Source organism: Alternaria burnsii (assembly GCF_013036055.1).
Source record: "Alternaria burnsii strain CBS107.38 chromosome Unknown 750, whole genome shotgun sequence".
NCBI lineage: Eukaryota > Fungi > Ascomycota > Dothideomycetes > Pleosporales > Pleosporaceae > Alternaria > Alternaria burnsii.
The window spans coordinates 332,600-356,543 of NW_024066108.1; the positions used below are offsets into that span (position 1 = coordinate 332,600).

Consider the following 23,944-nt stretch of genomic DNA (forward strand, 5'->3'; position numbering starts at 1 on the left):
ACTAGATGAAATGGTACCTAGGGTAAAGTAAGGTAGGTATGGCGCGTCGGGCCTTTATAACTCGGCGTAACCGCGTGTCGCGGACACCCACAAACGCATGCACGCATCCACACTTGCAAGCTGCGTTGGTGGCACCTAGCCTCAAGCGTTGGTCTTCGACCGCTTCAGCCACCGGGGATAATCAATCGCACATATGAGGGATCCTTGCGACGTCGCTCAGACAGCGCCCAATCAAATGTCTCACGGGGACGATTGTGTCTCGGATCGGTGCGTGTCTCGAGGGCACAAATCCTTTCTTGGTACCCCCAGTCTCACCGCTTGGATCTTCGTATACGTAGCGTACGGTAGTTATTCTGCCGAGTTTTTGCTAAGAAGACGAGATTCGGGGTCGGTGTAAGAACTTTAGATCGGGCATATGCACGTCGGCATTGGAACCCACCTGGCATGCACAGCGTACACACATTGGACAGCTTGGAGATGCGGCCAAACATGCCCCTGTCAGCTTACGCCTCAGGCACCCCCAGATGTCACAGACGCAGCCACAAATGTCATCAACATTCGCTGGGTTGTTACACGCGTGCTGATCGCTGGTTCAGCCGGCCCGTGGCGCCCAAGGGAATAATGCCTCAAATGCCTCATACGCATCCAACCCTATAATCGATGTCCTACTTATCTTTGTTTCAATCTCATGTTTCGTGTCCTCCGGCGAGACCGATGTCGTACAAAAGGGCTCGTATTGTACAAGTAACACTCAGCCAGCATAAAACACACTAGGGCTATTCGCTATCTTCTATGTCGTGTAAGTGGGTAATGCAAACGACGGCGTAAACCTCTTTGGATGCAGTTTGCATAGAAGAAAAAGCTTAAAAGAAACAAGCTTCGTGGTAAAGCAAGGCCGTAAAAGCAATGGTAGGTTACGTATAGCTGGGGAATAGTGGCTTATGTCCGGTTCTACTCGAAAGCTGGTGTTCAAAAGGAAAGACGACGCGTCAAGGGGCACGCATGTCGTCCTTGAAGGAAGCCATACAACGATGCGATGTCAAGCCATCTCATAGGTGATAGCTTCATCTCTTTCAGGCAAAGGGCTGCCATCACGGCGCATCTATCCAAGGTATGGAAAGGAAGCGCCTACTCTCCTAATGTCAAAAGATTGGAGTCGAGGTAACAATGTACATTCTTATATACAGACTGATCAGTATTACTCGCAGTGAACTCTAGCAATCTCATATATCTTTACACCAGCCCCCATTTCTCAAAGCACACGCAAGAAAACCACAAGGAAATTGCTCTCTCTCTGTCCTCAAAGCAACCTACTCAACAGGTTCCTCCTCCAACAACGCCTTGAAACTAAATGGCTCAAACGCCACACCATCACCAATAAAATGCTTACTCATCGCCTCCACCCAGTGCAATCGCAGACTGTGCAACATGGCACTCGTACCCTCCATAACACACAGCACCGCCACAGTCAACGCGAACCAAAAGTAGAAGACAAACACCATGATGAAAGCACCGGCTACGCCTTCAAAAGCGAACGCATTCTTCATAGTCATTTCCCACAAGACAATGGACAGACGCTGATGGGCGAGTGACAAGGCCCAGAGGCGAAGGTAGGAGGCCGTGTGGGATACGCAGTTGAGGCAGAATTCTACATCCCATATGTTAGTTTTGTATCTTAAAAACAGCGGTGTATACAGAAGGGAGGTACGTACCAATAGTGTGAATAACCTGATGGATCATGACTTCACTGAACTCAAACTCCTCTTCCTCCTCTCCATGCCCAATATCTTGGGTAATCATCGCAATATCCTCGTCATCACCGTAGCTGTCGCGACCACCATTTGCGTGACCGTTCTCGTCATCGTCGTCCAGCGCGCTGACTCTGGATGTCTCGCCGATACCACGGTACCCCATTGCGCGGGCCTTGTTGTGTTCGTAGCGGAGGTAGAATGGCTTGAGGAACAGAAGCACAGGCACACAAGCCAGTGCAAGCAGCAATAAGACAACTTGCACAAAGGCTTGACCGGGGTATAAAGGTTGGGTACCAGCTTCGAGTGTGCCAGGGCTCAAAAACATGTAAATCAACATGTTGAGCAGAGAGGGTGGGCTCTCGCCGCGCGCAGGCCAGTCAATGCACCACTTGTATACGATGGTGAAAGCGAGGTAACCGAAGATGGACTGGAAGAAGATCATCCCAGGGACAAAGTTACCCCAGATATCGATCTTGGTCTTGAAGTACCTTGCGTTGACGAGTGACCACATGAGTGAGAACGTCATGTGGGACCAACCGAGCAAGATGGACAATTTCATCTTGTAGGAGTTGGAGAATAGCAAATCGTTCTCGGTGTCGTGCCAGCGGTAGTCAAGACCAAAGGGGTAGGTATAACCCTCGACACGGTGGGAAGTTGGGCCTTTGCCATCGTTGTCCCAGACCCACATGGACTTGAACCAAGGGAGACCAAGAGAGAAAGCATCGCAGTAGAGGAGACCAGTGTAGATGGAGAAAATACCCATCATGAAAACAATGTAACGACCGTAGAACATCATGGAGAAGAGCTCGTCGAGCTTGCTTCGCTCGAGTCGCTTTTCAAAGTAGATCATGGCGCAGGCAGCGAGGAGGAGAATAACACCGTGACCGGCATCACCGAACATGACGGCGAACATGAAGGGGAAGGTGACGATGGCTGGCAGGGCGGGGTTAACTTCACGGTACTTGATCGTTCCGTACGCGTCGATGATAGTCTGGAAACCGAGGGTGAAGCGGTTAGACTTGAAGTATGTTGGCGGTGTCTTGGTAGTCTTGATCTGGTTGACGATGGTAGGTACGGACAGGCCAGCACGCTCGTTCACATCCGACAGGGTTGATTTGATCAATCCAAGAGAGTTGGTAGGTGCCCAAGCCTCAGCGATGAGCGTCTTGCGCTGGTGGTCGTAGGAGAACTTGTTCAGAGTCTCGTAGGTAGCCTTTTCCTTTTTGATGACGACCATCCATGCTGCCAGGTTGCGTCCTATCGCAGTCAACTCTGCATCAAGCGTGGACTTGGTGTTCTTCAAGACGCTGGCGAGATCGCTCAGACGGGTGTTGACTTCCCGGATCTGGTCGCGGCGGAGTTCACTGTTCTCGTCGACGCTGTAGAGGTCGGCACCAAGTGATTCCGAAATCTTTCGGATCTTTGCAATGATCTCCTTGCCGTGAGCGAAGATGATGAAGACATTCTTGTTGGTTTCCTCATTGTTCTCTGGGTTGATGATGGCCTCGGGAATCTCCGACTGGTTCATGTACAAGTTACCGCGGAGGGTACGCCACAGGATGCGCTCGAAGGCGGCAATGCGTTCCCGAGGAATGACACCAGCGACGAAGCCGATGTTCATGACGGTGAATGAGCGCTCCGCGCCCGAGTCGCCCTGTCCGTTCTGTTCAACATCCTGGAGCAGCGGCGCGTCGTCGTCGTCAACGGAATCCCTGATTTGCTCGGTCTGACCACGAGCTCGGTCGAAGAAGCCGCCTGCCTCTCTCAAAACCCATCGCCACTCTGTGAGCTCCACCTCGCGCTTCTTCAACGTCTCGTAGCTCTCGTTCAACGAAGAGATCCTCTGTTCCAAGCTCTGGCTCTTATCGGCGAGTTCGTCGATCTCGGAAGCGGATGGCGCAGTGAAGGGGTTGTTGAAGTCGTAGATGGAGCGCATCGCAATGTCCGATTTCTCCATCTGGGCGCGAAAGTAACGGAGCTGTCGTTCCACATTGTCGAGGCGGCGAATCTCCTGTGTAAAAGTACGTTGGAAGGCGGTCGTGTCGGCATTAAGCTAGCACATGTTGTCAGCTTCCGGTATCATCAAGCCCGTCCCAGAGCCTTTGCAGAAGCTCCAGAACACATCCGTTTATGCTCACATCTCTAAAGTCCATGACACCGAGCTCTCCAAGGCCAGAGACGACCTCACGGCCAATCTCGTTGGCAATGTACAGCTGGGTCAAGGACATGTCCGCCGAGCGGAACATGGTGTCCTTGCTGGGCGCCATGGTGGCGGGTCGGGAGACAAGACTGGGGATACGGCGTGCTTGTCCCGGGATTCGATGGGGGGGAGGTATGCGAGATGGTGGTTGATGGAGCGAGAGCTGCCTCGAACGTGAACGCCTGCGCGATGATGCGGCGAACTGATGCAGCTCCTTAGCGCCTTGACGCGCCAAGCCCGCTACTGATGTCACTGCATCCCAACCACATCACGTCCCTTGACCCATCACAACAAAGGAACGAGGTCATATTTATTCGATATCGAGACTCCGCGGCAGTGAAACCAATATTTGTTTTATCTAGGTAGCCACGAGTCGCACACGGAATTTGCCTGGTTGACTTCTCTAACATCCGAATACGTCGCCGCTTGCCATAATGCAAGAAAGCCCAGAGAACAGGAGACCAGTGAAGTGATAAACGGGGAATCAAAGGATAGCTTTATTAGAACACAGTAAAAGTACCCAAGTCCTTGACCAAAAGCAACCGCAGAACGCAAGACGCAGAACACCATGCATACGTGAGCAGATCGTCTCTTGTGTGTGTGTGTGAAAAGGGCCAAACCCAAAGCTAGCTCGAAAAGAAAAAGAGGACCAATCCCGCCTTCCACCAAGTTTGACAATGATACTGTGAATGTTTTTGTGTCGCTCGCTGTCGTGATGAAGAGAGAGGGAAGAGAAACCCGGATGCGCTGTCAAGTGTGCATTCGCCTGAACACCAGGTATCGTAACCAAAAGCCAGATGCGCCATGCTCGACTGCAAGGAAGGAGTTGTTTAGTCGGACGCAACATGTCGAAATGCAAAACCGATAATCAGAGCGATTGTGAGATGGGTAAGATGGTCTAGTCGTCTATTGTTGCGGGTAGAACGTTGGGGCCTGCATCTGTTGAGGGTAATAGTAGGCGCCGTCCGGGCCAGGGGTCATCATGCCCCCCATGCCTGGAACAGCATAGCTTGGTTGAGCATAGTTTTCCACTGGTGGAGCAGTGTATTGTAGCTGATTGGAGTCCACGTAGTAGGTCATACCGTTTGACTCGTACGCAACCATATTAGGTGGACCAGCAGGAGCTGGCGGGGCGGCGACAGGAGGAGCAGACACTGGCATGACATAGCCGGGTTGCTGAGCGCCAGGAACGAACATAGGCACCATGCCGGCAGGGGGTATGTACTGTGGCTGGGCGCCGTTTTGTGGGGGGTAATAGTAGCCCTGTGGAACGAAGGCTTGTGGCTGGAAGCCAGGTTGCGCGTAAGGCTGGAACGCGGGAGCATGAATGGCTCGCTCCGGAATGTTAGGAGTGCCGGTAGAGACTTGGCTTGGGTAGGAGGGGTGCCGTCCATGCTGGTAGTAGGGTTGCTCGACCGCGGGAGCAGCTCCGTTGATATGCGCAGGAACTTGCTGATGGAACGGTTGCTGCTCTTGTTGTTGGGGAGGGTTGAAGCTCATGGACGCGGGTGACTCGATGCCAGCAACAGAGACGGTCTTCTGCGGGCGAGGCTGATGCATCGGGAGCTGACCTTGCCAATTCTCACGGAACGTGGGCTTCTGCGGGAGAGGGTAAGGTGGCTGTACAGCGCCGTTTGTGGGTGAGATCATTGACGGTCCATTGTGCATTCTGGGACCCCCAGGCGGCAGGCGTACCACAGGACGACTGGGATCGACGAAGCCGCCATTGCGTGACATGATGGAACCGGCTGGGGAGACCAGATTGTCCCGGCCCATCTCACGTGCAATCGAAGACCGCCTGCTCATTGCAACACTAGGGGAGTATACACTGCCCCCGTACGCGCTGGTACGTCTGCTTGAAAGACCTCCACCAAAAGATCCGAATCTACCGCGACCCCGACCGAAGCCCTGTTGGTTGGGTCGAAGCGCCCTTGGTATGAAGATGAAAGAGCGCTCTGTGGTGGGGAAGATGTAGCGTGGTGGAGCAGGGGGTAACGAGATGCGGACTGGCTTGTCACGGCGGAGGGGTGGTCGGTGGTTCGGGAGGCGAGTGTGTGACTTGATGGGGACGTTTTGAAAGTGTATAGGGCCCTTCATGTTTGGTAAGAAGACGCGTACCATGGCGTTGTGTGTATGCACTGTGGTGGAGAAGTTGCGGGCCTGTGGAGGCTTCTGGCTAGAACCTGGGGGTACTCGCGACGCGAACATGGGGGCATTCGATGCAGCTGGGGGTAGTCCAGGCTGAGCGTGGGAGCCGGGCGCGTTGACCGTCTCGTGGAGGTCGTGCTGCCAGGGTGAGTCTGTGGCTTCCTGCGGCTGCGGTCTCATGCTGGAATATGTGTTAGTCGAATGCTCCCTGCCTGATGCCTTGGTTTGCACGTACTTTGCTGGAGCGAATGGCCCTGTGACGGGAGCGCCCCGCCCTCGCCCACGGCCTGCGTGCCTGAAGCCATTCTGTCCAGGTGCATGCCGTGAATCGTGCATGAAGAAAGCGCCACGGTTGGGTATGAAGGCCGGATCCGAGTCGCGCTTCTTCTTGTACTCCTCATGCTCCCGCCGCCGCCGCTCGGCCAGCGTCTCTGTCCGTGATTGAGGCGCACCCACGGCGGGTGCGGCGTCTGCGGCAGCCACGCCCGCCTCGAAGTCGACTACTTCGGCCTCATTGCCATGCTCCCCAATCTTCAGTCCGTTCATCATGATTTCTGTCTCTTTCATGGTGGAAAAGGCGACATCGGAGCGGGCGATGGGCGGAGAAGGTTGACGATGGCTTGCATCTTGCCTGGACTTTGCATCACGCGCGCCATTTGCTTTCCGCTTCGACTTTCCCTGGGTGAGCGAGGGCGCGCTGTCGACTTCGCTAAGGTCGCTGTTGTCTGCGTCGGCGTCCTCGTCGACGTCGCTCAGCAGAGAAGCGTCGCTTTGCGAGTCGTCGGCCAGCGTGGCCACGGACTGGTTCTCATCCTCGTCATCGGTCCGCCTGCGACGCGCGATGTTGGTGGTCCTCTTGCGAGCGGGAGCCATGATTGCGGGGTCTGGGTAGTGGCGGAGGTTGGAGGCGCGATAGAGTCGGCGTGGGGTGGTCGTGGATCGGCTCGTGTACGGCGAAGCGATGACTCGGCGGCGGAGAGGGTCCGGGTGCTAGAGGCCAGCAACGTGGGAAGCGCCGAGAGTGCGGGTCCAGAGGTTGCAGCGATTGCAGTCGTGATGGGGCGAGGTGGAGTGTTTGGGCGGAGGGCTGGAATGGTTCGGCAAGGTTGGGTGATGTCTAATGCCTGTGAAAAGATATGACGGAGCTTGCCGTGCGGGAAAGCCTGGTCGCGGAACCGGATCGATGCGCTACTCCACGTCTCGGAACATGATCAACATTACAAAGCACCAAGCAATGCGCATCAAGTGAATATCCCACAAAGTGGCACAGTGCATTCGACAAAGGGGTCTGCTTGTTTGCCACGTGATTGCTTTTGTTGCCCATCCATCTTTTTGGTTAGGTCATAGCTGCGTGTTCGTCCCAAGCCCAACTTCAGCTGAACACCTGCTAGCGCCGCCATTGGGATGCTTCCAACTGAAGAATTAGGTCAACATAGTACAAGTCTGTCATTAGAATTATACCGCTATCCCTATGCACAGCCTCTCCATGTCTCCGAAGAGATACATCCCATCCATGTTCCCAACTATCCCTGCGCCATTCAAATGCTGTCCAATATGCTAGTAACAAACGCCTGTGAATGCTTCTCGACCCGCAACATATGCAGGTCGACTGCCCGCGGGGTATGCATAACGACTAGGAAATATACATGGAGTGAGAAAAAAAAACACGATTATCATACAAAACCACCTCTTCCTTCCGTTTGTTCACATCATTGCCCAATCATCTTCGGATCATGAATATACGTACAATTCTCCCCCTTGTTGCACTGTCCCTTGGCAAAGAACTTGCACTGCAGCACCTTATGCGGTTTATGATCGCCACGGTTCTTTGGCCTCTTCCCCTGGTTCCTCTCATTGTTACCATTGCTGCCTCCGTTCTGGTCCTCACGTTGTCGCTTGGTACCGCCGTTGGTCTGTTGCTGCTGGTTGTACTGCTGGGGTTGCATTTGAGATTGGTAGGATGCAGCCGGATCCTGCATCTGTGGAGGCCATGCTGGTGCGGAATCATGTTGTTGGGGCTGGGGCGGAAATGCAAACGGGAAGGGAGGAAAGCCAGTTGGGAGGGGTGGGGGTGGAGGAAGTGCACCCCCTGTTGCTGCTTGCATATTGGCGATGAGGGCAGCGATGTCCAGGGGCATGCCTGGTTGTTGAGCTGGTGGTTGTGGGAAGGACATGGGAGGAGGCTGGGGAGGGGCTTGGCCGTTGCTTATGGAGGCGAGGATGCTTTGGAGACCCGCTGGGTCGAATGGAGCGGATGTTGAAGGTGGTGGTGTGTAAACGTTCTCGACAGGAGCCACTGGAGGAGCTGCAGGAGGTTGGCTTGTTGCTGAGAGCGATTTGATGATGTTCTCCAATTGGCTAAAGTCCGGTACAGCTGCTGGCATTGGTGGTTGTGGACATCTCATCAAAACCTTGTCGGGCGGGGTACCAAAATTGACCATGGTGCCCGTAGAAACGTTATCTTCTTCCGATGGCTCTTGAGGTGAAGGTGGAACATCGGCTGGACTTGAGTAATAGACCATCAACGTGTTGTTCTCGCGCTGAACATTGGCGTCTCTTTCAGGGCACTCCGGTACCTTCTCTCCACCTCCATATGGTATGTAGTTGCGTTGGCGTTCCTCGTAAGGCACGACACTGAAATCAACTTGGGATGGCGGTGGCCAAGGTCGCTCCATATCTAGTTCCTCGTCATCGTCATCGAGATCAAGCTCCTTGTGTTGCTTGAACATGTGTCCTTCTCCGCCAATATCACCAGCATCCCGAACGAGATGGTCTTCTTTGTCGTCCATCTCTTCATCGTCAGCCTCATGGTCAAAGTACTTGACTTCCACCAGTGATGTTTCAGGCCGCCAGGTGACGCGTAGATGTCTTCGGGATTCTTTCCGCAGACGCTTTGTCTTTTCTTCTTCGGTCTCTGTTGGAATTGGCTTCTCGGATTTAACAGGCGCCGCTTCTGGCTCCTTTGGCTTTGAAAGTGACGCCATTGTTTGAGCAAAGGAGAATGCGGGTTTTGACGTCGCAGCCGCTGGCTTCTTATCTTTTGCCCCCGGGGCAGCAGATTTGGCTGAGGCCGCTGCTTTCGTAGCAGCTGGTGTAGGGGCCACCTTCTTGGCCGCTGCGTTGATGGAGGCGAATATACCCGAAGGCTTGTTGGTGATCTGAGTAATACGAGTCTTGACGGGAGCTGGTGCTGGTGCCGCCTTTTCGCCGGGTCGCTTTTGTACTGTTTGATTGGAACCTGCTGTTGTGGGCTTCGAAGTCGAAGTAGATGTGGGGTCCTTCTTAACCGCGCTGACGGGAGCTTCAGGCGTCTTGGGTTTCTTCACTAGGGGGTTCTCGTTCGTTGAGCGGCCCGCAGCTTCTGTCGCAGGTCGCTTGACGCCCTTGTTCTCTGTCGGCTCGGTTTTCGGCGGAGGACTCGCTTTGGCCTTTTTGGAGTTGGCAGCAGCACCATCTATGATTTGTTGTATGAAGGCCTTGTGCTTGTCATTTGCGTGTTTCTTCATAGATGCAAGCGCCTTTACAAGCCTAGTCTCTTCAAGGAGCTCAGAAGTCAATGTACCGCATCGCGAGAGCACCTCGTATATAACCGCAGATAAAGGCCCATCGTAGTCTTTGCTTTTGAATCGGTTCGCCAAAAACTGGTAGCACAGATACAAAAAAGGCTTGATCAGCCCTAACTGGTAGAGCACATCAGGGTGGGAAAACTCAAGCGCAGCTTCAAGCGCAGACTTGAGCAAGTCACGCTGACTAGTTACCCGGCTTTTCAGCACGGGCAGCTCACCTATCTTCTTCTGTTCCTCCGCTTCCGTCACAGCCTTGCTGTCGGCTCGCCACCGCTTATGAATGGTGTCAAGTACGTCCCAAACCTCACGCATGCTCTTCTTGATGTTGTCGGAGCTTGGCGATGATGAAGAAGGATGCCAGGTAGCTTTGACGACATCATAACGAACAGCAGCATCGGGATCTTCCGGTCTTGTCTCCGGCACCGGCATCTCTTCCTCTTCTGAAGAATCGCTATCGTAGTCGGACGAGTCAGTTGAGCTTTCACTATCACTAGCCTGTCTCTTGAGTTCTGTAGGCTTCCTTTTGAAGGCTCTCGAGTGAGACTTGGCAGCTGACAGGCTAGCACGAAGCTTCTTACTGTCTGCTCCAGCCTTCTTGAGATCTTTGAGTGATTGTCGAGGAACATAAACAGGAAGCGCAGCTGTGCATAGGTTAGAGAATGTCTTTGTGAGAGTACCATGGTACATCTAGGCTTACTTCTATTGGTAGCGAGATGGAAGGGTTCATTCCCCAATGTCACGAATTTATTCAGTGGAGTAGAATTAGTGGCCTTTGCTAGTGCAGCCTGGTCAAGAACGTAGAGACCCCCCGACTTTCTGCCCTTTGGTATGTCATACTCAGGCACAGGCACTGGTTTCACAAAAGAGACAGGCGCAGCGCGCTGCTGGACAAAAGCATTTGTTGTGCTCTGCGGTGCCTATAGAGTGTTAGCGATGTTTGTGGCGCTACAAGCTGGTGAGGCTTACCTGGTAAGGAGATGCCGTAGGGCGGGCTTGTTGAAGAGGAGGCATGTTGTGCTGCAGAGCCTGCGGTGTCACGGTACCGGCGTGACCTTGAGGAGTTTGGGTTCGCATGGGCATCTGATATGGCGACTGTTGTTGCTGGCGAATAGCATTGGGATCCATGCCTAGCGATGGGTCGACGTTGGACTGCTGACCATAACCACCCAAGGTACTTTGCTGGCCAAACTGCCCATACTGATATGGCGAAGCAGTGCGAAGGCCATGTGTTTGGCCACCGTAAGGTTGGCTACTACCAGTGTAGGGTTGTTGTGTGAATGATCCATGGTGCCAGCTCTGGGCTGACGCGTTAGGTGGCAGCGCCGTGTGTTGGTGCAGCTGAGACTCCCATGTAGGGGTGCCGTAACGGTCGACAGGAGGAAAGAGATGCTGATATGACGGGTCGGAATAGACGTTTTGGCCTTGCATGGGCACTTGGTCACTCGGCACGTGATTAGACGCCATGGTGTGGCTGATGGATGGAGGATTTCTTGGCTAACCAATGTGTCAGCTGTCAGTTTTACAAGGATGTGATTGGCTGATGACGCACAATTGTCTCGAACCAGCAAACAGGATGAATTAGGCGGCAATGCAGCAAGCACTAAGCGCTAAGAGGACTGGCGCAAAGTCACAAGTGTGAATTGTTGCCGTTTCGGGTAAGGGAAAAAGGTCGATAAAACTTCCGGTTCGGGCGGTAGTGCTGTTGTGCTGCTGTGTTGGAAGTGCTGCAGAGCGCTTCCGGCCTTACTGATGGCCGCCGTCGCTGGCCTCGGATTTGGTGGGAAATGCAACAGACCTGGCTCACAAGGCAGTATTCGTGTTCCGACGCCCGCGATGCCGTGTCGCCCCAGTCCACGATGCGTGAATATGGCTTTATGGAGATGGCACTTTGCCTCGCGTATTATGCGATGAGGAACACACTGCTGATGCGTCACTTGACGTTTGCGCGCACCCAGAGCACAGCACGTGTTGTATCTGCGCGATAGCTCGACCAGACTCCCTTGCGCAGCGCGTCGAATCGAAGATGTCGCTGTATTAGTAGCAGAAAATCCAAGATGATTGTCACTCTGCCGTCCACAGTACACGCCTTCCTCACAAACGCCGCTGCCAGCCTGAGCGCGCACTTCCCCCGAAGCAAGGACCTTTCGGTTGAATCTAGCCTCAGAATCAGATGCCCTTATTAGGTGGGCGAGAGTTCACTGAGAAGTAGCATGAGTGTCAAGAGGGAAGAAGGGGGTGTGTTGTGGTGGGCGAGGAGAGTTGAAGAGCGAGGGAGCGCAGCGAAGGGGCGAGCCCGTTTTCAAAGGTCGCCTGCCCGCCAAGTAGCGCGACGCGCTAGCCCCGGGTGGGGCGGGCAAGCTCGAGCTGCATCACCAAAGTCCGGGAGAGAGTGAGAGCGTGGGCAGGCAGACGCGACAGCTGTCTTTTCCGCTGGCTGACTACACGAGACATACTTGCTCCACGCTCTGCATAGCTCTCCTGTGCATGCCATCCATCTGACACGCGGCGGGTGCCCGGACGGAATACAATGGCTCTCTCACTGCGGGATCGCCAGATCGGTATGCGGCTTCTTGATGCGACTGTGTTTGGCACGACAAGGCACCGTTACTGACACGTGATAGCTGCCATCAAGCGCATACTCAAGTGAGTGCTCGTACGCGTGCAAGGCCAGCAATCCTTCGCTGACCTCCGAAAGCCTCAACGCCCCCATCAACGACGTCGACGCTGCTGAAGAGTCCACCACCACCACTACCACCGCAACCACCAGCACAGCCGACATCGAGTGGAAGGTACTGATCCTCGATACCCAGGCGAGGAACGTCATATCGGCAGTACTGCGTACAAACGACCTGAGAGCAGCTGGGGTACCATGAGCCCCTCCAACACGTGGCTACAACATACTGAGGCATACAGGTCACTGTACACTTCAATCTTGCATCCAAGCGCAGCCCCATACCCGACACCCCAGGCATATACCTTATCGCCCCCACAGCTGAGAACCTAGCGCTGGTGACCAAGGATCTGAATGATGGCTTGTACACCCCGGTCTATGTCAACTTCCTGTCAAGTGTCCCCAGGGCACTCCTGGAAGACTGGGGTAGCCAGATTGCATCCTCACCCTCCGCTGCCGAGAATCTCGCCCAGATATACGACCAGTATCTGAACTTCGTTACCCTCGACAGCGACCAGTTTTCCCTAAACATCGAAGATGCGTATCGAAAGATCAACAGCCCCAAGACGTCGGACCAGGAGCTAGACGAGCTGATCGATCGCATCGTCTCAGGACTCTTCTCTGTCGTAGTCACCATGGCCGTCGTTCCCATCATACGCTGTCCAACAGGAGGAGCTGCTTCCGATATCGCGGCAAAGCTTGATCGAAAGCTGCGCGACCACATCCTCAACAGCAAGGAAAACCTCTTCTCCGCCAACACAGCGTCTCGTCCTGTTCTGATCATCGTCGACCGCAATATCGACCTTTGCCCCATGTTCAGCCACTCGTGGATATACCAAAGTCTTGTTTACGACGTACTAGACTTTTCCCTGAACAAGGTCGTCGTGACCGTGCCAAATGACAAGGCAAATCCCGAGAGCGGCTCTAAGAAACAGACCTACGATTTGGCGGCCAGCGATTACTTCTGGAAACGCAACGCAGCCCAACCGTTTCCTCAAGTAGCAGACGACGTCACAAACGAGTGGACAAAGTACACGGCAGATGCAGACAAGATCACAAAGTCTACGGGCTCCAACTCTATTGACGATATGGAGACTCAATTCGCAGCTCATCTCAAAGGCGCCATATCCATGCTGCCCGAGCTTCGTGAGCGCAAAGCAACTATTGAGAGCCACATGAGCATGCTCGAGTCGGTCATGGACGGCATCAAGCAGAGGAAATTAGACGAGTTTTTCCAGCTCGAAGAAGAGCTTGGCAAAGCCACCAAAACAACGATACTGGATATCATCAAATCCAGCGACAAGGGTAACGACCCATACGACAAACTACGTCTGTTCCTCCAGTGGTACTTGACCACATCCGACGACCTATCACGCAATGAGCTCGATAGCTTCACACAAGCTCTAGAACAAGCTGGATGTGATACAACAGCAGTAGCTTATGTTAAGACAGTCCGCCAGATCACGCGCATGACCATGTTGAGCTCTGCACCTACGCAACCTGCACAGGCGTCATCGAACCTTTTCGGCGGTTTCTCAAGTTTAAGCAGTCGCGTCACAGACAAATTCAAAGAAGCCGGTTTGGGCGCGCCCAACTTCGAGGGCGTATTGTCAGGCATTAAGAGCTACTTACCCGCTAACACAGACCTGACTCTTACGAAAATTGTAGAAGCCATTTCTGATCCTCAAAGTAAGTGCTGTCGCCAGAAATGTCTTGTCCAGGGATCGTGCTAATCGTGGTGGATAGATGCAACATCAAGTGCATTGAACAAGATAGAATCCTGGCTTTACTTCGACCCTCGGTCCGCCAACGCCCGTGGTACTATACCGCCAGCTAGCCAGTCTCGAAACAACCAGAGTACCGTCTCCCGCGGTATCGAAGCCTCGTTTGGGCAAAGACGACAAGGCTACACGGAAGCACTGGTGTTCCCTGTTGGAGGCGGCAGTATGGATGAATTTGGCAACTTACAGGCATGGTCGCAAAGGACCAGCGCTGCGGGTGCTGGCCAGCAAAGGAGAGTTGTGTATGGCTCTACGAATCTGTACTCTGCAAGGGACTTCATCGTCAATGAATTGGCGCCTTTGGGTGCTGAGACCACCTGAGTTTGTATGGTCGGCAGTACGCAAGTCACCAGAGCATAGCATGATGTGTCAAAGAAGTGTAAGAAATACATGGCTCAACCTTGCATCATGATATACATAGCGCTCGAGTTATCATATACTTGTGCCTTTTGTTTTTTTGTCTCAGTAAACTGTTCAACAGACTTTGATTATGCACAAAGTGAGGTATATTACATTAGTCAGAAACGCAATGCTAGCCCCTCCATCACGTCACACGGCTTGGTTACAAACGGTCCTCCTTGCTCGGCGTTTGGTATGGCATGACAACCTCGGTTCATTCTTGGGAGCACGCCGATACAAAAGTAAAGAGATCAGCCATGCTACAGAATGACCTGAAACTTCAGCCATGCGTTCCCGATTACCTGGAAAACGTGACAGCAGCATGTTTGATCACCCGGTGAATTATAGACGCAATGGCATGTTTGATCGTCTCGTGGGTGTTGAACATGACTTCTAGTCTTCGTATATGCATAACTTGACATGTGTGGTAAGGCTCAAACGCAATGTATGTTTATTTGTTTTTTGTGATGTCAGAATCCAGCTGCATGCAGAGAAGTATGCATAGAATGATCTGAAACACTTTAGCGTATATCGAGATACCCTGCATCCTTCCAATCCTGCGATCGCTGCATCGTTGTTGTTGTCGTCGTCGTGGCTTGATGGTGTGTTTGTTTGCTTTTTCCCTCCCTTTTGAACGTTATCTCAAACGTTCTCCACTAATGTTTGCTTTTCCCTTCAACTCCACACCTCATCCTGCTACCCACCTGTCCGAACTTCAGCCGTCCGGCTTAGCTGTTTAGCCTTCCTCTTCAGCCGCAATCCTTTGGCAGTCGGTCCGCGAACCGCATCCTTCAAGCCACGATACACATGTGCACGATCCTAGATCGAAGGATCAGATCTGGCTGCATACGTGTTTGAGATCTCCAGGGCTGGCGTGGTTTGATGGACGGCGAGGATGGAATCAAGGATGATCAGCTGGATGCAGATGAGGGTAAAAATAATGACCCATGTAGGTTGCATGGTGGAGGGCTTTGTGAGGGTCGACGGCTGAGTCGTAGTGGGGATGTGGGTATCCTGGCCTGCTGACGAATTAGCATCGATTGTGATGCGTGATGTACTAAGCGCAAGCTTTTGATTGCTCTGTTGTGAGAGATGATCTAGTGGAATGAATAGTCTGATTGGATTTGTTTCTGAGGTCGGAATGTGCCCTAATTTGTTGTTCAAAAGATAGCGTTAGAGAGAGTAAGTCATGTGCGCAGGTTTGTTTGTGCAAGACATAAACGTAGGTCGTACATGTAGCTCGTCAGTACACTTTACTGGATTATGTCTCCAGCGGGTGCGTATGTGAACTATCCTTACATGCTCACATGCTCATGTTGGAATTTTCCGTCAGGACCTAGAAGTTGGTGATGACTGGCCATGAGAACTCGATATCAGTAGACAACTACATTGCGCCAGAGGTATCGCAGTCACATCGACGACTGTGAACAATCTTCATAATATACAATAATCCATATCTTGGTATATATACAATCTATATACAACATCAATCTAGAGTCATGATTCCATCCTGTCCATCTATCCCAATTTTGACCCTCTACCAACAGCGCCAGTATGCAAATGAAAAAACTCTGTTATACAACCCAGCCCATCATCGCCGCAATGGACCATACACCCTATGATTTCTCACGTCCATCGCCCCGCTCCCTGCCAATCGACTGTTGAAGCTGACATCTCCAAACACAGCACCCTTACTCTGCAACGTCCAACTGACCGTCGGCTTCGGGCTCCCCGTAAAAGGATTCATACTCGTCAAGATCCAACCCCGTGCCAAAGGCGCATACTCCGTCCCCTTGATCACCTCCGGAACAGCGATAAGAAGAGTTTTGGAGTGCTCGAACGGAGCAAAGATGATCGCCTTCCCACTGCCACCTTGAAGTGGCGCGCCTGCATAATCGTACGCAGGCGATGCTGATGCCGAAGAAGACGGCGCGGAGACAATCAGCGGCCCGTGTGTCCGCTCACTCGCACCAGATGGCCAAGGAATGCCACTTGTGATGAGTGTACTCAGTACATTTACCAGCGCCTGCAATGCCGCCCGGCCTTCTTGTAATAAGACAAAATTCTGGAGGATAAGATGAGGATTCATCAGCATCTCAATATTATATGCCGACAGTCTCGGTTGGTTGGTCTGATGTGCCTCGCATATTTCAAGCCCCGTCGAGACTTCCAGTAACCATTGCGGTCCGCAGCTCAATACGCAGGCTAGTGTCTGGATAAAGATGTTGCGCAACGCCGGTGTGCGCGGATGATTTGGTGCGTGTGAGAAGTTCCAGAGCCCGCTGAACCCAGGGATGTGGTATTGGACGCATAAGTCGACTATGATCCTCGCTCGCACGACGTGTGTGGGGAACGATGGGCTGGGTTGTGTTCGGTGGGGAAGATCGAGGAAGATGAGATCGAGCTGTGCGTACTCTGCCCTGCCGTCGTGCGCTTGAATAATCTGATCCGCCTGGCTGGAGAAACGTGGAGGTGGACAGCGGGACAAGGTAGTGTCGAGAGGGGTCGGGCGGCATAGCCATGAGACTGAGCCGTCGTGGAGTTGGAGGGGTGGACCGGTTGTGCAGAGTGCTACGGGATCTCGTGCTGCAATGCCGACGAGGAGGAGGGAACGAAGACACTCGTCTTCTATATTTGGTCGTGAGAAGGGACCTGGAGGGGCGAGGGCTAGGGGAAGACCAGATGCGTTCAGTGCGAGGGCGGTTTTGTCTCGGTTTGCATCGAGGCGACGCATGTATTCTGGTAGTCGAGGACTGCCACCTGTTTTGAGGCGGAAGGTATCTGTGACTAGTGAAGTGAATGATTGCATTGTCGGGGCCTGATCGTGTGGGGTATCTGGTCTGCGCAAGGCGTCATATCCATGCTTGTTGAGCGTATCAAGTTCCTGAAAGAATGCCAAAAGCGAGCGTATCTTGGCCATTACCGGCGGCGTGAACGTAGCGAGTTCGCTGGCAAGAACCAGTAGATGAGTAAAGAATTCTCCCGTGAAGCGTGTGACTGTCTGAATTTCGTCTTCGTAGTGCCGTATGGAAGGTACCAAAAAGACATGGCTTCGTCCCATTTTCATCTCATGCGCACACCATGCGCGGTCAAACCAATCTGAGCTGATCACTCGCTCGAGAAAAGTCTTCAGGGGTGTGAACTGCTCCATGAGAGGTGGTGTAAGCCCTGCATTGGGTTCTTGACCCGAAGGCAGCTGAGAGTAGCTGTATTGCTCGACATAGTAGCGTAGAAACTGTTCTTCGTCTGGCGTGACAGCGATATCGTCGAGTGCTACGACAACCGCTCTCGCGTTCTTGTAAATGACATCAATAGCCCCGATGACCCCTGACTTCTCGCTCTCATCTTCTTGTTCGAGACATGCTTGGTCGAACCACAGTCCTTCGCCCTTGTGCTTCTCCTTGATGACAGCCTCGAACAGTGCAGCACTTGTTGGTAGCGGAAACTGCTCAATCTCCTTCTGCCATCCAAAAGGAAGATCTCCGACTGGTGTAACGACTCGTCTGGGTGTGTTCGTGGTAGTGTGCTTCCTACAGTAACTGAGTGCAATGTATCCCTCTTCCTCGCCGTGATGGGTGATCTCGGTGATCAATCGAAAGGGGAAGGTGTTCTCCACATGGTCCTTGGGAATGAATTCTTTTATGAGCGAAGGTGCTAGACGACTAATATTGGACAGAAGGGACGTTGCATCGATGTTGGTATCGAATGAGGATGCTGTCCATCTGTGTCGACTGATCAGGTTCTCTCGTGTCGCAGGTTTGACCATCCGCGTATGCAGACCCGAAGTGTTTAGCTCATCCTCGTCGATATCAAGAAAACTGCACTGTCCGAACCTGGAAAAATATTGGAAAGATGTTGGCAACGCCATAGGAAAATACATTATTCGCCTAGCTTGACAGAAAGATGATAGATTGTTTGATGCTGGACTGAGCCCTTTACAACAAGGCATCCAGACCCTTTTGACTATCGCACCACACCTCTACCATCAAGACCCATGATCCCTCCCATCTGCACCCAAGGACGCCGGCGCACAGCCGCGCTCTGGTCTTGGATTCAGCTGTAAGAATCGCAAGAGGGACGGTGCCATGCATGAACGTTTTCCGTCAGCTCACTGGCGCCACAAGCGGGCCCACGCGCAACCCTCGCCGCACCGACTACCGCATTGCGTATTTGCGGGGTATGGTGGGAAGTCTTGGCTGGCTTTTGACGGTGGGTTAAGATGTATAAGGCGTAGTAAAGGATAGCAAAGTTTGAGCGATCCAGAGATTCGGGTACTATTACGGGTCTGCACGACCCTCGCACGCGCAACAACGGTCACAGCAGGTGACGTCGCAATCTTCGGAAGGGGCAGCCGCAAGGAAGCAAAAGAAATACACATGATCTGAAACATGCAGCCTCATGGAGATGTTCCGGTAAACGCCTCAGGGTGGACGTGACATGCCACACGCTAGAAGTTCTAGAAGGTAAAAAGCAATTACAGCATGCAACGCCCTTTAATCTTACACGGTACGCAATTTTCCGGACGAACCCGTGGGAGCGGAAAGTGGCCATGTTGTATCATGGTGATGAAGTTGAACGGTCAAGTTGAGAAGAGATCAATCTCTGCCATGGCATGTCCTAGTCATGAGCAGATCTGAAGCACATCGTGCCTGAGCCGATCTTGGATAAAAATAGACTGGCGACAAGAGATTTTACTCCCGAGATCAGAGTGTAAAGATACATGTGTTGTGAGAAACCGACACCCAGACTCCAGCGATTACCAAGCCCAGGAATGTGGTCCTGCCAAACCTCTCACGTTTCGTGATGGCCAAACTCAAATCTTCAGGCGGACACTACTACCCGTCCGGACGCAAAACACCCTTCAAAACGCAAAGTTGACAAATTACTAAACAGGCGGTTAATCGATCTTTGCATTTGCGAGCCTGTCATTGGAGCCTGCGATGACGTTGGACATGCGGACGTTTTGCCGTTTGTATTTGCTGTGTTTCCGGAGTCGTTTCCGCGCAACCATGACTGGTACCGATGATTTGGTTACCAGGTAGTTGCTGAAAGATCCGAGAAGAACACTGCCACAGTTAGCATTCATGCAATCTTTATCTGGACAGCGACTTACCCTTTCAGCGCGTTGCGGCCTCGTGAGCCAAGGATTACAAGGGTGGGTTCCAAGAAATCGATCTGTTAAGCATCTGTCAGCAGTCGCTTTGACGTTCAATATGGCCTTGAAGACCTACCACTTCAGTTATCATATGCTTTGGACTCTTGCAGTGGAACACTTCGACAACAGCTCGTACTTGTAGTCGCGTCTTCCTCAAAAGCTTGACGCAGCGGTCAGACACCTCGACACATGCCTGGTACCTGTCTTTCTCTGCCTTTCCCATGGCACCCACATTGGCTTCCGTCGCCATTATAGAGCTGGACAAGGCAGAGAACCCAGGCCTTGCTGTTGGCAACCCGTCGTGGTTCGACAGCGTCCTTTTGAGATGATCTGACTCCAGTCGTCCAGTAGTGCCTTGACTGATGGGTGCACCAGAAGCATCAGTCGTTGCAACTCCCGTTTCCTCGTCGACGGCGTAAACTGCTAGGAGTGTATCGCCATCTCGCAAAACGGTGCCGATTGTCCACTCCAGAGCATATGCTGCTTCGTCGCTAAGATCGGTAGACACCAGGTATACACGCTGTCTTCTCAACCCGTTCTTCGCATCTTCGGCAAATTGAACATAGTCACCCCTGATAATTTGTCGAACACAGCGGTGGGCTTCTGGGCTTGATTGGATAGGCGAAATGTTCAAAGAAAGCTGCTGAGCTGATTTGATCTCGGCAAGCTCATCCTCGTGATCTGAATGAACCGGGGTCGAGAGACCTGAACCGCCCTGGTCGAAACTTGTATGGGGATGTACCACCCCTGATGAGTTCTTCCTTGTCATCCTCTCGCCGTTCGGGCCAGTGACGTTGATTTGTGGGTCGAGTAGTGATCGCACTTTGTAGGAAACTGCAACTTCTCGACCTGTGTACAGTCAGTTTTTGGACAATTGGACATTATTCGCTGCACTTACGCTCTTGCTCAGCAGCAGCCAGCAGACTCTTAGCGGTGATGACTTCTCTGCCCATGCTGTCGGTACCTCCAGACGACTTCCTTGACCGCTGTCTACCTCGCTCTTTTGGCTTCGTCTTTTTCCAGCCATCATCCCAATCTGAGCTGTCTGAAGCGTTGTCGCTGCTCTCAACAGCAGCACTGTCATCACCGTCGTCGTCTGTCGCAAGACGCACACCCCCGCCTGGCGCGGTGGCAGTGCCCTTGACAGGATCAACGCCTTTACGATTGGGAAGCGAAGACAAGCCACCCTCGGAGCGTGCCAGAGCGGAGTCGGAAAGTTTGCGATATGCTTGGTCCATGTCTATACTCTTGCCCGAGTCTGTCACGAAGGTATTGTTCAGTTTCGAGGCGGGCTGCGTCGGGTTCAGCATGCGCGTTGCTGGAGAAGCAGACCGACCAGGGCCAGGTGAACCAGACTTGGACCTGCTCAAGGGCCCACTCGCAGAGTTGTGTCTATCCCTTGAGTTTGAGTTGCCTAGAAAGCCACTGGAGTTGCCGTATACAGAAGACATGGCGCGAGGCTTCGCGGCGGCATCCAGCTTGCCACCTTGAGACACTCGCTTCGGCATAGCGTGTGCGTCGATGGAGGGCAGCATTTCGAACTTGTAAGCCGACTCGGGATTCACTCGACGCGGTGACTTGGGCATGGCGAAGGGGATGCCAGTACTTCCGCGGCTGGAGCTCCTGCGCTGCGCCGGAGTATCAATGTCTAGCATGCTGCGCATGCGCGAGGGCGAGGCAGCCGAGCCGGGACTTTGTGCGCGTGCGACTGGACTCTCTGCACGACGCGGTCCAGAAATTTGGCTGCCCTCGAGGAGCTTGTTCACCTCCCTCATCTCTTCGTCAATGGCAGCTTCGAGTGACGCCATGGTAGCGGTGTGGAGGTGGTCAAGTAAGTCGCGTGCGATGGGGACTGGAAGTAGGTACAGTGAGGCTGAGTACTTGTCGCAGGAAGGCAGTAAAACGCGGTCGTGTTCGCGGGGTAGCAGAAGTGATTGTCGGTATCAATTGGTGTTGGGCTAGGGCATCATAGACGCGGCTAGCTGTGTGCTGTCGGGTGAAGGGGCTACAAGTGCCAGCGGTCCAGTGCAGTACCGAGCGGTCACTGGTCTGGAGAGATGTGGGGTGAGCGCGTGATGATACTAATAACAGCAGTGGGGTAGCAATTCCAAAGACTGTAGCTGAAAGCGATGGCGGGCCGAACCGTAGTATATAGCTAACCGCTGTCGGAAAACAAGTTGTTCCCTAGCAGGTTGATGGAGGCGGACGACATATGGAAACGGAACCTCGAGCAACAGACAATGGAGCTTGTCAGGAACAGTCAGCGCGAGTCGACGGTCGCGGGTATCCTTGGTCCAGGCGGTGGGAAGTGGGCATCGAGCCCCTCAACATCTGGCGGTTTGGCAGTCCTTGGCACGCGAAGATCACTACAAGCTGCCCACGCCGCTGACGCAGGGACCAAACTGTGGCCTGGAACACGTCTGAAGCTGAGTGCCGATAACGAAACTCTTTCCGATACATCATCGCTAAAACCAACAAAGCTGTGCGCATATCGAGTTGCTCAGAATCAACGCATTCCTTCATCTGATGCTTGGCGGCTGGTGGAGCAGATGTGGCTGTGCTTACGGCGCTACTCGCCTGATCTAGCCAAAAAGCACATGTCAAGTTACCTCATCGCTCAATCCCAGCCACCTTAGTTACAGCGGAAAGACACGGAAAGCTGTTGCAACGGTAACATTGGTAAATATATATATTATACAAGACATTCTTTTCGCATGACAAGACGCTCTACCTCTTCCGGGGCAGAACAATGTTGGCTCGTGCAGCAACACCAAGCTTGTGGATAGCGTTGCGCCTTTCCCAGATGCCGCTCGTGCCCTGTACTACAGCAATGAGCTCAGAAGCAATGCGCTGAGCAAGACTGCCCTTGCCACTGCCCGAATTCCTCCTCTTAGATGCAGCGGCCATGATCCACTGAATGGCAGCACGCCGCCGTTGCCTCTGGCCCAGCGGAACGGGAATCTGCAGAGCGACACCGCCTCCGGCAGCACCACGCTGACTTCGAATGCGCATGAGAGGAGCGACCGAATCGATAGCGAGAGTGAGATACAGTACAGGGTTGAGTGGAAGGTGCGATGGAGGTGGCGCGCCGGGGAGCAGCGGTCGCGCGGGGTTAATGGTGGGGACGGGTGATGTTCGAAGGTGTTGCAGAATCAGCGCCATGTTCTGCAAGTCACGTCAGTCATCTGCAGGCTATGCCTTGGGGTTGGCTGACCTACTCGCTCTGCAACGCTCTTCTTGCCGTGTCGCATGAGCAGATTGGTGACCTGGTCGACTACGGGGTCGTGGCGGTGCTTGACGTGACCGTCCTTGGGCAGAGGCAGAGAGGGCATCTCAAATTTCAGTCCTGGCATTGCCGGTGCTTTGGACACGGACTGGATGTCTACGAGGCCCATGTCGATGCCGCTGTTTCCGCTTGACTGTGTCGTCATAGTCGAATATGAGCGTGATCCCTTGGGTGCCATGTTTGGTGTCGTCTTGGGCTTTTGCGAGTTGAGCTTGTCCTGCATCACCTTGGGCAGGTTCGCTTGCAAGTCCTTGTCTCCCTTGACTACCTGCTACATTGTTAGCCTCGGCCTCGCATTGTATGCTGTACATGACCGCACATCTTCAATCGAGGTGCCCTGGTTTAGGTCGGGACCATCTTCTCCCATTGTTTTCGCCATGGACGCTGCCTCTTCAGAAACATGTTCAATCGGCTTCGCGTCCTCTCGCTTCGTTCGGTCGTTGGCTGGCGGCTTGGACGAGTCCGAGTAGAGGCGGCATTGCGACGGTGACAGGCGAAGCGCTGCTCGAGCAGGAGATTGGACTTGGGGTCTGGGCCGGAATGCGATCGATCGCGTAAGCGCGGGGAAGTTTAATCGTGGTGGCATGGCGTTGTGTTGTGTGGTCGGGTTGGTGATGTTCTTGCAAAGTGACGCCGAATATTCAAGCCGATGTCGCGCCAAAGTCCGTGCGCCAACTACAACAGCCGCCTCCAATTACCCCAGATACATCCGTCCAACACGTATCACGACGAACAACCCTGCAAGCCCAAGATATGATTTATCAACTCAAATCAAGATTGAGAAGATGCAAACGTATTTGCTGTCCATTTGACAATGGCACCAAACATCCATCCGAATTGTCTTGAGTATTGACATTTCTTCACCAGTCTTTTTCAGCATACGCGCGGAAAACACGGAGTCACTTTCGCTGTTAGTCCTGAAAGTCCCCGGAAGCATCAGTCAGTTGGGAGTGGTACTGCGAACTGGCGGTCTATCCGATGAGACCT

At 53.2% G+C, this 23,944-nt stretch overlaps 6 protein-coding genes across 6 annotated transcripts; 1 reads left to right on the top strand and 5 right to left on the bottom strand.

The window, feature by feature from the left end:
- Positions 1 to 1,310: 1,310 nt before the first annotated feature.
- On the bottom strand, positions 1,311 to 4,018 carry GT037_001496 (vacuolar atp synthase-like protein 98 kda subunit; the record flags this gene model as incomplete). Its single annotated transcript, XM_038926543.1, has 3 exons — positions 1,311 to 1,648; positions 1,713 to 3,804; positions 3,890 to 4,018. The coding sequence occupies 3 exons, from the start codon at positions 4,016 to 4,018 to the stop codon at positions 1,311 to 1,313; spliced, it is 2,559 nt and encodes an 852-aa protein (XP_038789835.1).
- An 839-nt stretch (positions 4,019 to 4,857) lies between these two features.
- GT037_001497 (uncharacterized protein) lies at positions 4,858 to 11,129 on the bottom strand (the record flags this gene model as incomplete). Its single annotated transcript, XM_038926544.1, has 5 exons — positions 4,858 to 6,280; positions 6,335 to 6,983; positions 7,847 to 10,306; positions 10,363 to 10,582; positions 10,632 to 11,129. The coding sequence occupies 5 exons, from the start codon at positions 11,127 to 11,129 to the stop codon at positions 4,858 to 4,860; spliced, it is 5,250 nt and encodes a 1,749-aa protein (XP_038789836.1).
- A 1,063-nt stretch (positions 11,130 to 12,192) lies between these two features.
- On the top strand, positions 12,193 to 14,438 carry GT037_001498 (snare docking complex subunit; the record flags this gene model as incomplete). The annotated part of the gene is made up of 5 exons (XM_038926545.1): positions 12,193 to 12,223; positions 12,287 to 12,308; positions 12,361 to 12,529; positions 12,579 to 14,025; positions 14,083 to 14,438. 5 exons carry the CDS (start codon positions 12,193 to 12,195, stop codon positions 14,436 to 14,438), a joined length of 2,025 nt encoding a protein of 674 aa, XP_038789837.1.
- An 897-nt stretch (positions 14,439 to 15,335) lies between these two features.
- On the bottom strand, positions 15,336 to 18,396 carry GT037_001499 (uncharacterized protein; the record flags this gene model as incomplete). Its single annotated transcript, XM_038926546.1, has 2 exons — positions 15,336 to 15,535; positions 16,212 to 18,396. The coding sequence occupies 2 exons, from the start codon at positions 18,394 to 18,396 to the stop codon at positions 15,336 to 15,338; spliced, it is 2,385 nt and encodes a 794-aa protein (XP_038789838.1).
- A 1,017-nt stretch (positions 18,397 to 19,413) lies between these two features.
- On the bottom strand, positions 19,414 to 21,479 carry GT037_001500 (universal stress protein; the record flags this gene model as incomplete). The annotated part of the gene is made up of 4 exons (XM_038926547.1): positions 19,414 to 19,582; positions 19,630 to 19,691; positions 19,748 to 20,520; positions 20,570 to 21,479. The coding sequence occupies 4 exons, from the start codon at positions 21,477 to 21,479 to the stop codon at positions 19,414 to 19,416; spliced, it is 1,914 nt and encodes a 637-aa protein (XP_038789839.1).
- A 919-nt stretch (positions 21,480 to 22,398) lies between these two features.
- On the bottom strand, positions 22,399 to 23,543 carry GT037_001501 (ribosomal protein s7; the record flags this gene model as incomplete). Its single annotated transcript, XM_038926548.1, has 3 exons — positions 22,399 to 22,836; positions 22,890 to 23,225; positions 23,277 to 23,543. 3 exons carry the CDS (start codon positions 23,541 to 23,543, stop codon positions 22,399 to 22,401), a joined length of 1,041 nt encoding a protein of 346 aa, XP_038789840.1.
- Between the last annotated feature and the right edge of the window lie 401 nt (positions 23,544 to 23,944).